Genomic DNA, 14318 nt, shown 5'->3' with positions numbered 1-14318 from the left:
GAAAGGACAAAACCCTTATGAGCTTGATACGCAGAGCTGTGCTGGTGCTAAGGCTACTTTTAAAACAAAAAGAAAACCAAACAGCAAACTTCCTATCAATGAATGCATTAAGAAGGTGAGATGAAACAATGGAAAGAAGTATTAAGGACCCTTTGAAAGACTAAATTATTTATTATTCCATAAATAGATACAGACCATCTAATTACTTAAACATATTATCCTTTTTTTGAAGCAGGTGGGCAAGTAGGGGGGAGAGAATGAGAAAGGGCAAGGAAACATGGTGATACAAGGGCAAAAAGAGGGATTTTGTATTCTGAAGAAAAAAGGGAGTTTGTAACAGGAATAAGAATTTAAAGGAAGCCCTACAGTTTGGATGGTGTTTTTTCTCTCTCTCCATTTCTAAAAAGCATGCCCTCTGAATGCATAACACAGCAATGGTTTAAACTGCCTGCAGCAGCAAATTAAAAGGGTGTAAATATGACTGCTGGCCAAGGGTGAGACAAACAGCACCGTCCTGAGCCATAAGAGCAGCACCTGGCACCAGGAGCCTTGGCAGATGCTTTGGTACAAGCCACTACAAGTTCTGCTGCCCCCCACAACTACAACTTCTCTGCAGCAATTGCTGCAAAGCAGAATTAAGACCCTTTTTTCCTGCACATACCTTATGCAAGGCAGGCTTTCAATCTGTTCTTTGTATTTTGTAACACTTTTCTACTAAAGACACTGGGAGAAGCTTCAGACACGTCACATCAACTCGGGAGACTTGGAGCTGCTGACGCAGGCATTCCCTAGCATTTCCACACCTCATTGCTTGATGCTGCTCCTAACTACACCAAGGGGAGGAGGAGAAAACAACAGCAACTAAACCCACAAACTTTCCCTTCTGTAGACTACCATTAGAGACTGACAGAGGTTTATCAGCTGCAAGTGTTTTCAGCCTATTGTAGGATCTAATGGAGAGAAGAGCGCTTCTCAATTCACACCTAGCTGAAAGCAGATTAGGTGCCAAGGAGCTAACTCTGATCTGGCCACCGTCTGGTCAGTAACACCATGGAAGGGGGAGACTCAGATACTAAGGGGAAGAGACAAAAGCAAAAATGAAAGTGGTTGTTTTTCTGGGGTTGTTTTGTTTTTTTCCACAGTCAAAATAAATAAAATAAACCCCACGAAGTACTTAAAGGTTTCAAGTCAACACACTTTTACTGAAAGAATATTGACCAAGTCCTACCTTCTTAAGTTTTGAAAGCAAATAAAGCATAAGCAGAAAATTTAAAAAAACCAAACAAACCAACCCCATTCACAAATGAAAACACACACACAAAAGATTTCTTCTCCCAAACAAGTTTTCATTTGGGCCTCAAATAAAACAATCATTCCCCATTTTTTTATCATAGCTTTCTGATTACCTACCATGCCAATGCATTTTCTTAAGATACTCCAGATACTGAAGTCATTTCTGGAAAACATTGGAGATGGTAAGCTTGTCCTGTGGAAAGAGCGAGGGGGAAAAAAGCAGAAGTAAGAAAAGTTTTCCAATACTAATCATGACTAAGAAAAGCAAATGCTCATTTATGAAAGTAACAGTTTCCCAATTTTTAAATTAAAACCCCAAGGGGAATGATAGTGCTACTTTGAAGCACTTAAACAATTTTACCTGCATAGAAACATGAATTTCTCCAAAAACAACCATAAATTTTGCATAACACCAGAGGAAGAGAATGCCTACAGCAGTCATCAGAACAGTTTTCACAATGGCACCACTAAGATATTTAGGTGTGTCTTTGTGAGAAAATGGAAGTTAACTGAATAGGTGCACAAGTATGTTCACTCTGTCTGAACAGGGTTAAAACAGTGCGGTTGCTTTGGGGTTTTTCTGCTAGCCACCTTTATACTGACAATGAAGTGCCATGACATTTATGGCCTGTATTAAAACCAGCCCTCAGGAGCAATAGAAAAAAGCAGCATCATTAAAGAAGAGCAAACAGAGCAGCATGTTCTACAAGGGGCTGACATATCCCAAAACAAGTCATAATCATACTTGCAAGAACCAGCATTTAGGCTGAGAACACAGTGTGCATTTCTCAGCCTTAAGGGAAATCAAACACAGAGTTTGCTCAGTTTTCTTACTGCTACTGACCAGCTGAACTGTTAATCCAATTTACTTCTAGAAAAGCATAAGTATTGGTCAAAGTCCTTTGTCCACAACACAAATCCATTTTTGGATCACAATGCTATTGCCAATGAGCAAAATTCACAATTTTTCTGTTCTTATCAATAGATAAAATTACCTACAGCTCACTCAAACTGCATGAACTAATTAAGTTTTCAAGTTTAGTTAACTCTAAATTATTGTGTTGCCCTCCTAACCAAGGTTGTCTTGTCTCTGCTCAAGGTAGCTAAAGCAATCTTTTCCAGAGAGTGTGAACAGGCTGCATCTTCCTTCTCCACCCCATCTTTCTGATAAACACAAAAACTGTCTTTAGAAAAAAAAAATACTCAGGCTAAATTGTTTGTTTCAGTAGCCCTACTTGCTGTGCTACCTCCCCTACTTATCTGCCACTGAAACACCTTTACCAGGGCTGATGCTTCAGTTTTCAGAAAGAACAAAACCAAAAAATGTTCCTTAAAATCAAACAAGCTCCATCCCACCAAAACCCCAGTCATATGTCTGATCTCGTCATGGTAGCAAACTATAGTGTTAGCAAGTAGCTACAAGCCCAACACCGACTTGTTTCACTCAGCTCCCCTGCAGAAGATGAGTGGGTAGGAGGATTTATTTTAGTTGACCAACATACCACCACTTACTTCTTATTCTGGCTTTTCACTGAGTCAAAAATGTTTTGTAAAACAGATCATCCTGAATAATACTAAGTATAAAATACTTCTGTGAATGTTTTGATACACATGTCCAGGAGAGGACAGTGTCCACCAACTATTCAGTCTTATCTTCACTTGTAATGTTAACTTGTTTTTCCTGTGTATCCTTTAATGCAGGCAGTCAGCAGAGTGGGTATTGGTGTTTAAGTAAGCCCTTCTGCATGTCAAGTACTTAGTTAACCCTTAGTTCGCTGAAGTATACAAAGGAATTGCTTTCCTCACATACTAAAACTTACATTTTCATTTAAGTAAACCTGTCCTTTTGTTCAATTTGTTTAATCGCTTGAAAGTTGGCATTCTGTTTCAGCCACTCATCCGTATTTGTTGCCTATATCAGTCAAACCTCTAGAACATGCGTGCGCGCGCACAAACACGCACACTGAAAAATCAAAGCAGTTTTAAGCCACCAAAGAAGATCCCAGGGACAAGTAAGGACATATGGACAAACGGCAGGCAGCCAAGACTTGAGGCCTACTAACCTTGACCTACTCCCTCTGATTAAACAAATGGTTTTTGAATAAAACAATTTCCCTCCAGATGTCAATTTCAAAAACAACTCAGGGAGTTCATTTCAGCTTTAAGTGACAAAAACATCTGCTGGAATTTCTGTGCAGTAGAACAGATGAGATGTATTTAGGATCCTTTACTTAAACAAAAACACTTGCCCAAAGCATTAGCTATTACACATCAACTGCTACAAGAATCTTGTGGGGAAGGAGACACATGGAGTGAAAAAGGCACATTTAACTTGCTTTTCATGCCAACCTGAACAAACAGTCTCCTGGCTCCCGTGAAGTTGAACACAAACATGTTTGCATTCTGAAAGGCCCCCAATGCAGGGACCAAAGGGAAAGCTGACAACAAAATTTAGCAATAAGAAGGAAACAGCAGAGACAAGTGGATGTAAAATGTCGGTGCTTAATACAGAACATTTTTATGCACTGGAAGTTTTGGGGGTTTGCTTGGACTTTTTTGAGGGGTGGGGATTTTTTGCCCTTTTTTTTTTTTTTTTTTAAGTTTGGCTCAGATGAAAAAATTCCCTCTTAAAAAGAAGTGACTTGAATCCTTCCTGATTATTTACAGTACTATTCTATCTCTCAAATCCTCTCTCAAGAAGTGTAACAAAAATTAAGTCTACTCTTGACTTTGTGAACAATCAGCAGGATGCAAACAACATTGAAAAATAAATAGCCTAAGTAAGTCTGCAGATTATACGCAGTTCTGGCTTCACCTATCTGCTATCTGTAGATGTACTTCCCAACACTTTTAATTCCTTGGAACCAACAGGTTTATTCCTACATTTCCAAACCCAAAGCATGTATGGTCCCCCTGCCAAGCAAAAACCAACTTCCACTTCTGTGTGGCAAACTCTCAACTACTCAAATAATATTTGAGGTGCAGATTAGAGCTCAGGTTGTCTAGATGAAGACAGGAAATAATCTTATTTAAACTGTGGGCTGACCAGTGTTAGGCAATCTCATGTGCAACCTAAAGGCACAGATCCTCTACTCATCTGAAGGTATCAAGATTTTAAGCAAAAGAAATTAATGTGATCTATTTTCTAAATAACTTGTTTTCATGTGGTGAACACAAATGGAAGTTAAAAAAAGTAGAAGTTATAAGCAAACTCAAGGGTGTAAGAATGGAATTAAGTGATGTCAAAACATTCTGAATTCCTCACTCAGCCTAGCATCAAGAGGTTACAGTTCTTGCTCTGAAAAGGACCCAGGTGGGATCACAGGCAGTGCCTATTTGAGCACATGCACACAATTAGAACCAGCCCCTAGACAAAACAGGCACAGATTGGAGCCAGCAGCTCCAGGCAGATAACACAGTTCTGAAGTCACATGAAATAGATGCTGTACCAGGCCAAACGTGGCTACTACCAACAGCCTCAGAAAAGAGGCTAAAAATACCATACATCTCACATCCCCTGAGAGGGTTCTCTTGGAGGTGAAGTTTAAATTGTCTGAGCTTCTGGGAGAAACATTTTGCATCGATATACTTGGGGAAAACCCCCAGTGTGACACCAAAGTGCCAGGTAAAAAAGCCTAACATTACAGCTCAACCTATACTGTTGTTATAATCATTTAATCCCATAAAATACAGCTATATATTCTATAGTCATTTAGTCACATAAAATAAGGCCATACATTCTTATCTAAATGCAAAATAGATTCAAAAAAGGTTCCACTTTTCTTTAGCAGTAAATTATTAGCCAATTTATGCACCCATTTTACTCCAACAGCCTATGCTCTCTTTACTACTAGAAGACAGGCTGCTCAGAGAAACAACTGAGGCAGATGTACTTGTTTATTACTTTTCATTACTCTTTATAAAATCAGGAGCTCTGAAATGCTCCACCTGTTCCCTGCAGTTCTGACAGCACTGTGCAGCATTACAAGAAGATGCCAAGTAACTTTTTAATAGTAAATGGAAGAGTAATTCCTGTTTGAACTCCTCAATACAATGCAAGTAAACATGCACATGCACCATCATTTTCATGTTCATTATGTACTGCATCCTCTCTCCTCACTGTTTCCAAAGCAGTGAAGGCAATTCAGATGTCCACCTTCACCTACTGCTTCCTCCCCCACTCCTGAACTTCCTGCTCTAATTAGGGAAGGCACTTAGCCAAGGCCATAAATACCACATTGCTAACAGCCCAAGAGCAAAGCAACACACTCTTAGTCAGCTGCTTTATGTTATCTCCCCAAAACACTCATTGCTCCACCCAACCCCTCATTTGCTTCAGTCTTTGTCTAGTATGAGATATGTGCAGGTCGACTCTTGAAACATTAGGTCTGATGCTACCAACTCATTTCAACAGTCACTGCAATTTAACTACCTTTCTTTTGTAAAATTAAATATTATTTTCCTGGTTTTACAGAAATGTGGTGTCCCCATCATCATCCTGTACATCCAAAACACTTCCAGAATAGTGTCTTTGAAACATGCTGAAGTCTGGCTTTATTTGTAGCACAAATGTTATATATTGCCCTTTCACTGAAACTGGAGAATAGTGGTGTCTGTTACATCTCATTAACTCCAGACCTATTGTCCTCCTTTATCGGCAAGGAAACAAACAAAAATGGATCATTTGACAACACAAAATAAGCACATAAAACATGGATGAGACTTTTAGAATAAGACTCCCTTTGTTCACATTTGAGTTTCTGATGCCAGGCTAGCAATATTTTTCATTCATTCCTGATACCAACAGAAGGATCAAATAACTCGAAATTAAAGAGGCAAGAGGAGGTACAAGTCATTAAAGATAAATGAAGGAATTAAAATCCACATAGATTTCAAAAAGATCTAATAAAAAACAAGTGTGTCCATTTTTAAACAGCACATTATATTTTCTTTTTACTTATTTGGATTGGATCATCAAGATGCAAAGGAGCACACCTTGGAAAAACAGTCTTTATAAAATCATAGCACAACCAATTACTTGTCAGTCATCCCTAGCAAAGTTTTGAAAGTTTTCTGTTAGCTTTTCAGAGATTCCTGTGGTCTCTTACTATTAATGCATATTAACTTTAAGAATGGACAACATCCTACCTGTGTTTTTTGATTCCGTTTGACAGCGACTCCCCACTGCCACACACCTTTTCTTCAGACATGCTTGAAGTTATTGTATCTTTTGAATCCATGCTGTCCTCTAAGGAGTAGGCTGCTGTTGTTTCAAACCCACTTAATGATTTTTCAGATTCCGAATCTGCAAAAGAGCAGGTGCATGTTAATGAATCTACTACCTGTGCTAGACTTCAGTCACTAACAGATCTCCCCGCCTTGTACAAAACTGAAACCTAAGTAGCCTACTGTGTCCTGATGACAGCATCCATTTGGTAAGTAACTAGTACTGCCAGAGACCGCTGCAGCCCAGCATCTAGGCATAAAGAAATTGCACAATAAGCAAGACCACAGTACATTAAAAATCCTCTACCAAACTGAGCCAAAATCTGGCATATTTATTAAATTGAAGCTACTAGACCTTGCCTAGGACAAGTGCCAGTGCCATACAGATGCCAGTACTCTACCAAACAAACAGGTACCTTGAGTAATGATTCCTTCTTCAGTTAGGTCTAAGCTCTTAAGACTCTCAATGGTGTTCACCAACCTTCACTTCCCAACTCACTGAACAAGTATCAAAGAACAGGAGGATGTATCATATAGATAACACCAACTACGTAGGTCCCAGCAAAGTCTAAGTGATAAGCTTGCCAATCAACAAGATAAACTTCGTTCTGTGGAAGGCAGGTTAATAGTACAATCCACATCACTTCTCAAACTAAACCAAACATCAACAGCAAAATCTTTCCAACCACTGTTTTGGTCAGGTAGTGTTTGTCCAGCTCTGGAGAAGAGACAGTCTTGCCCCAAATCAGCAGGTATAAATTTCCTGGCAAAGGCTGTATTTTTGTATTAGGTTTTCTTTCAAACCTGACAAGATTGTCAAAGGATTATCCAATTGCAAGTTCCAGGAAGTGAGGGAACAACTCAAGACATCAACTTCGATCTCATTTGAAAAATTCTGTAGCAGAAACCAGGTACCACACTGAATTATAAACAGCTTAATGCAAGCCTCACTGTTTCTGAAAAACGTAGACCCAATCTACAGTAGACGCTATTCCTGCTAAGTACTGCTTCCAGCATATGCTGTTGCTCTTGGCTGCAAAACCCCAGAGAAATAATTGCAAAATTAGCCATTCTCTCACACGCTCATTCTAACTCAAAACCAGTAATCAAAATCTGCTGAAGTAGCAGAGACTCCAAAAGAATATCTCAGAGACCACAAGAATATCACAGCTGTCTACTGCCAGGTGCTTTCTTGTTTTGTCTTTAAAAAGCTATGCCAGTAGCTTCTCCAGAATATGTAAATTGTATATTACTTTGCTAAAGGGTGTGTGCATATACCTACATACATATATAGACAGATAGGAGGACTTTCTACCACATCCAGATTACATAAGGGTCAGGAACAGGGCAGAATCCTGATAAATGGATGGGCTGTGTCACAATGTCTCCATCTCTTCTAGAGAGAGAGCTCTAGAAGCATAATGGAAACCTTTCATTTAAAACATCCACGTCTATCCTCATCAAGACAGTACTGAAATTTAGCCAGTTGCTAGGGAATGAAAAGAACTGCCAGCTGGTGCTCAGGATATGTTAAAGAAGTGGACTGGCACTCCAGAGAATCTTCTCACAATTTTCCCCAAATTTGTCAGTCTAGTTCTGTGCCAAGTTATGACATAACATATCAAAGCATTAGTTTGGTAGGTACTAAATTTAACAAGTAGGGTAAGGAAAAGCATTTTTACTTGTGACAAGTTTGTTACATAAAATACAGATTTGTCCAGAGATCCTAAACCCAGGTAGCCAGGAAAACAGAGTTTTCCTGCACATCCAAATACTGTAGAGGAAGAGACACTCTAGGAGTGTAACAACTTGGGCTTCAGCTTCCTGACCACACAACAAGATATAAAACTCCTTGAGGTATGTATTCCACCTCTTTCCACCTCTTTTGAAAGAGCTGCTCAACTGTGCTAACAGTTATCATGACAAGAAAAGCATGAAGCCAACCCAGTAACATAAGGCAAGTCTGGCTCCTGTAGGGTCCTTTCTTCTCTTGTACCATCCAGGACTGTCTTGCTTTCAGACAAGAGTCATAGTGTGCAAATTCCTTCAATCTGAGTTTCTGCAACAGACCCAGGACTCCAGAGCAGAAAGGCAAGAGCGGATAAGCTTCATCAGAACTGCCTGCCACTCCTGGATATGCTTCTTGGTATAACAAAGATTTTAAAATACCACACGTTCAGTTCTCCTCATGCTGGCCTTATAGTGCCAAGAAAGGATTCTGCTGGACTGAGCTCCACACCTGCAAACCTCTCCAGAGCTGTAGACACTGACCAGACAGCCTTCCCCAGGGCATGTGCCTTACCTAATGCAAGAAGACCATGCTCTACAAGAAGAAACAGTAGAAGAATGAAACACTGTTTGTGTTCTAACTGTTTTAAGAAATTGCTCCCTAGAGAAACCTCACCCATTTTCCTGAAAAACAGAGAAAGTACACCGACAACAGCTCCTGCCACGAAAGATCTGTCTCCAACCCCTTAACCTCAGCTACCTTCTTTAACCCAAAGAATTTAGCAAGTCTTGAAAGATTGTTAGGGTGTTGGAGTGAACAAGCCTAGTATTGTATTGTGAGCACAGATCAACAGGCAACTCAAACTGAGCTTTTCCCTGTGCACTTGCAGCGAACTCTTTTCTGAATTAAGATTTGCATACTCCCCCGTCACTGCAAAAAAAGATTTATATTCACAAGTTTCTACAGAGCAGCTGTCAAACAGATGACTAGGAGAAAATGAAGGGTTTTTTTTTAATTGAACTTAGGGGGTTGTGGGCTGAGGAGGGGGGAGAAGGAATAAGAGTCCTTGTTCAGAAGCCAAAATTTTAAAGTGATGTCTGAGACAAGACCAGGCTGACTAGGAAGCTCTCCAGCCCATGAAATCTGAAAGAGTAACAGTACAAATACCAGCTACATTTTGCAAGAGTGGGAGAGCACAAGGAAACAGCAGAAGCAATGACAGAAACTTAACTCAAGGGACCTCATTTCCTATTGCTACAACTGGTAAGTCTTCAGATCCAGATAGAAAAGTCTGGCCAATGTTTTTGATTAAGAAATAAACCTGAGAAATATAGTGTTTAACCATTGGCACTGTTGGGTTTCAGTTCTGACCAGGTGTTTCCCATCCCTCTGAGACGCCTGAGTTCATTCTTTTAACTCTATTCAAGGCAAGAAGTGACAGGCAGCAGTGTTCTCACAGAGGCTGTGAAGTATTTTTGGTACACGTTCAAAAAAAGCCACTTGACAAACTACTCTAAACATGGAAGGAAGGGCAAGAGGTTTGTATTATTTTTGTACCATTTTTACTTTTAAGTGATCTGATTACTGGAGACAAACTAGGAAGCAAGCAAAAGCAACGGATGTAGTCTGCTACTTATTGTATCATTTAGGAGAATTATTTATAAACACAGCACCCAGCTGTGGTACATACCAGCAGAAGCTGTACTATGACAGGTTAGCTTCAGTGTACTTAAATATTCCTGCAGCTAAATAACTGCTTTTATTGCAAGATTGCATCTGTGCAAAGCCATCAATAACCCTCTCAACACACACAAAAATCCTGTTTGCAGAAAAACCTCCACCTCTCAGATAAAACCTGTTTAAAAGAGAAAAACAAAGGAAGATCTAAACTCTTCCCAAACCGGGTGAAGAATTTGCATATGAGAAGGGAATCTTAGATCTGAAAGGCAAAAATCAAGTACCTTTACCCTTTCATTCTTGACCTGCTTAGCTATTTTTCAGCACTGTGGACGTTCTCTGCATTCCTATTCCACTTTCATATGCTTCTCAGGTCTGTATTGATCAAAGCTAATAACCTCCACCTCTCTAGGAGATGGCATTGGTCTTTTTGAATTTTGCTACTTGTTCAGCTCTTCTTCCTTTCCCCAGAGCCCTCCCGTTCCGCCCCACCCTGCTTTAAACATAGAAGAGTTTGACACATGCTTGACACATGTTAAGCATTCAATCCTGCAAGTGAGAGCTGCAGCACTCTGTGTGGTATCGAGTTTAATTACACATTTCCACCACTCCCATGATGAGCAGATCAGCGATCAGCGCACCGGGAAGTGCTGTTAACTGACCTATGGCTATCAGAGCTCAGATTAATAACACCCTTAACTTTGGTCTTCTTAACACTGGATACAGTGCTTTGGTAAGACAAATAACTTGCATTTTTCTGTAGGTTCTTTCTTTAATTTCTCTCTTTGCAGGGATTTAGGAATTACTTCAACAGTCAAAAAGTACTGACAACAGCATATCACTTACAGATAAAAAGAAAGGAGACTTCAGAAAATAAACTCCAACTTCAGTAAGTAGTCTTACCACATTGCCAACAATTTCCTCACTCCAGTTTTGGAAAAGGAAAAGGATATTTCTGTAACTCTGGCTACAATTTCTACAAACAGAACCACACACCACAGACTTCAACAGTGAACAATTCAGTCTATGCCAACACTAGCAGGTAGCATGGCTCAGGCTGGAACAGATTTGCTAGAGGAACAGATGGTGCTGAGGACTTGACAATCAAACCAGGTACGTTTCTAGCGCTGTTCTCTTCAGATCTGCTCTTACTCTGCTGCCATGGACTGAGTGTCCAATAGGAAGTAGACTGTATCTTCTGATTCAGCTTCATTCAGGAGCAATCAGATCATTCTACAAAGTGAACCAGAGCATGATAAATGGGGACAAGTAGCTGCTGCACTGAATACACCCTTTTTGATACACCTTTTCCTCAAAAACCTGCTTGAAAATTGCTCTGAATAGTCCCATTAGTGATAATTCTGTTGAGAGTAAACAAAAATTTATTTTTAAAAAATTATTAAAAAAAAAGTAGCAGTGGCATCGTTTTTCAACCTGTCAAGTCAAAACTAACAATTCTTCAGCTCAAAGTGCAAGCCTACTTATGCAACACTCTCACTTCTAAACTCACTCCTACAGCAGGAATTTAAAAATTCATAGAACTGCAAGCAGAAAAAGATAGCATCCTGATAGAAAAAATACTCTAAGTAGTGGCATTTTCCTACTGACAGACATTATAACTTGTTATATCACCCTGTTAAAATACATGGGTGTTTGCTCAATCTCCTATACAACTTTGAAAGGCAATTCATGAATATGGCTATTTGTCCAAAATCAACATAATTTAACACTATCAGTTTGCAAAATTAAGCAAAGTCTTGCAGACAGTTGTAGCAATTTAGATTTCCAGAAACAAAAAAAAAAAAAAACACCTCTCCTCAAACCATACCAACAAAAAACTAATTCCTTTTATGCTTAAAGTGAAAGTGGTAACATGTATTCAGCAGTCAGGAAAATACATCACATTTCCCTTTTTCTAGCCACCTCCCCATCCCCGCCCCCTTCAGAGACAGAAAGGACCTTAATCTCTGCAAAGCACTAAATAGGAACAACCTAGAGAAGAGAATCTAATGCCAGTCTGATTAAATTGATGGACAGACAAGAAAGTGAGACTGTCCCAGAAAATTATTTAAAATGCAATTAAGATGAATTATGGCAAGTAACTTCTCCCAAAGGAGAAAGAAATCACATTTGGGCTTTTTTAAGTATGTTTGTACACATATGCACTCAGCAAGTTTCACAATTTTACAAATCCACTTGATATGATTTGTTTGTAGCTTGCAAGGACAAAACTACCACCTCTGGAAAACAGGAGAGGTGGCTTTGCACACTTTCATTCAACAGTATTTAGAGATCAGGTCAGTTATGAGATGTGTCAACTAGCAGCTCTTTAAAGCTTAATATTCTCTCATATGCACAAGGCAAGCCCAGCTGGAGAGACTACATTCCAACAGCATCAGATAAAGAACTATTCTCTGCTTTGTTGACAATCACAAGAGCCCGAGGCCTTTCAGCAGAATTGTTCCTTTGGTTCCAGAGGAAGAACCTGTTTTAGTGCTCCTCAGTCTCTTCTACTTGAAGGCTTGATAAATTTGCTGCTGTGCCAAACAGCAAAGTCTCCTTCACAATGTTGATTCATTGTGTTCCTGTGCATAGACTTCCTTTGCCTGTTTTTTCACAGCTTAAGTTTCTCACTGCAGAACACCTACCAAGGAGTCTGGGAACACTGCTTTTCTCATCTGTCAGAAGCATCAGACAGTTCAGTTCACAGAAAAAGTAACCCCATCCTTGCTAGTGAAGTTTGCCTTCACAACCCAATTGTCTCCTACAGTTAGATTATGTTCACCCTCAAGCTTTTCCAGATCCTTCGTAGTTGTAGACAGGTGTGTGCTGCTGGATCACCCAGTTAGAGCTACTGCTGAGCTGCATGCACTATGTACAGCCTCCCTATACAAATGCATGTTGCAATCATTTCAGGCAGTTCAGAATCTTCCAAAACCATTATTGGCATGTTCTGCTTATGAAATTACGAAAGATACTAAACTGAAGAACAGATAAGGAAAGAAAAGACATTTAAGAAATGCATGCAGGATTTTGATTCATCCTTTTCTTTCATGTTTAACACTTCAGGTATACAAAACTGAAATAGAACAAGCCTGTCTCAACATCATTATCTCTAAAAACTAGGGATTTTTATAGACTGATCTTAACAACAAAACAAAGGAAAAAGCACACACCACCATAGACAAAGCAAGTCAGAAGGCTACAAGATATAGTTACCTCTCCCAAAATACGAGCCTTATGTTTTGCTATTTAAAAAAAAGGGTGTAGACTCCCAAGCAATCAGACCTTTCATTTCTGTCCTGTGGTTTTCTAACCTTCACGCTAAGGTGAAGCAATACAATTTTGCAGGTGAGCTCTGGCAAATTTTTACAGCCCTGCTCATAAAACACACCAAGCTTACTCCTAAAATTAGGTCCCTGTTAGAAAGGCAGAGATTTCACATGAAGTTAGACTGCTTCCACCTTCTTCACCCACCCTACCTGCACCCAAGGCATTCACTACACACATGTTGTATACACACTCACATTCTGGACATCACCACTTACCTGAAACAGCATCATAGAACTGCTCTTCACTGAGGATGCTGAGAGGCGGAGATCCCTTAACCAGAGACTGCTCTAGTTCATGGTGTTCAGTAGCGAGTGTCTCTAATGCTTCTGACAAGATCTTGTTTTTCTCCTGCTCATGCTCCAGTTTCAAATTCCTCACCTATAAGTAGATACATGTATGAATAAAATCTCATCTCTCTGAAGAATGTGTAGCTGGAAGCTATTCAGAAAATAGACTCTAATGAATAAATAACTAGCAAACAGCTGGAACTGAAACCACATGGATTAATAAGAATGTTACAGTATTTGTGTGATGACAATAAGGTTGTTAGTCAGCATTTTTAGTAGCTGAAAAATCTGATACGTAAGATCTAACAGTATCAATCACAATTCCGTAAGTGAATTCAAGCCAGATAATTATACCTTAAAACCGAGGGGAAATATTTACAGCTCTACTTGGATGACCTTAACTACACAGTCAGTGATCAGTTTCTACAAGCACCAAGCTCCTTCTACTAGTCTGCTCCAATTTAGGCCAAGCAGCATCATCTAAATTGAATTACAGAGCAAATGTGAATGCCAGCTACAAATAACTGCAACTGAACTATGAGCTGAAAACATTTAACCCTGCAGATTACAGGAGGAGGTTAAAAAAGATTCCTCTGGTAACTGACTTAACGTTGACATAAACATCCCTCCCTCCAAACTCCCTGAACAGTGTACCAAGGAGCCAGAAGTTAACAAAAAGAGAAGCCCAGCCACCAGACGGTGGACCTTTTTTAAAACCCACACATGCAATGAGCTCCAGAGCAGATGATGTTATCCATGTTTTGAGTTCAGTA

At 39.6% G+C, this 14318-nt stretch overlaps 1 protein-coding gene across 5 annotated transcripts in view; it reads right to left on the bottom strand.

Moving 5' to 3' along the window:
• Positions 1-14318, bottom strand: part of OSBPL1A (oxysterol binding protein like 1A) — a 76721-nt gene that overhangs the window by 16154 nt on the left and 46249 nt on the right. For 3 of the 5 annotated variants that reach the window (XM_068190571.1, XM_068190578.1, XM_068190590.1), the window contains 3 exons: positions 13474-13636; positions 6442-6598; positions 1411-1486 (listed from right to left, as the gene is read on the bottom strand). In XM_068190571.1, coding sequence (XP_068046672.1) covers positions 1411-1486; positions 6442-6598; positions 13474-13636 — 396 coding nt within the window. Of the gene's footprint in view, positions 1-1410; positions 1487-6434; positions 6599-6702; positions 6776-13473; positions 13637-14318 lie in introns of those variants that run through there. The other 2 variants (XM_068190583.1, XM_068190598.1) reach the window with 2 other exon arrangements.

The sequence above is a fragment of the Anomalospiza imberbis genome, chromosome 1 (genome assembly GCF_031753505.1).
Source record: "Anomalospiza imberbis isolate Cuckoo-Finch-1a 21T00152 chromosome 1, ASM3175350v1, whole genome shotgun sequence".
Taxonomy (NCBI): domain Eukaryota; kingdom Metazoa; phylum Chordata; class Aves; order Passeriformes; family Viduidae; genus Anomalospiza; species Anomalospiza imberbis.
This window is presented reverse-complemented; position numbering and strand designations above follow the sequence as displayed.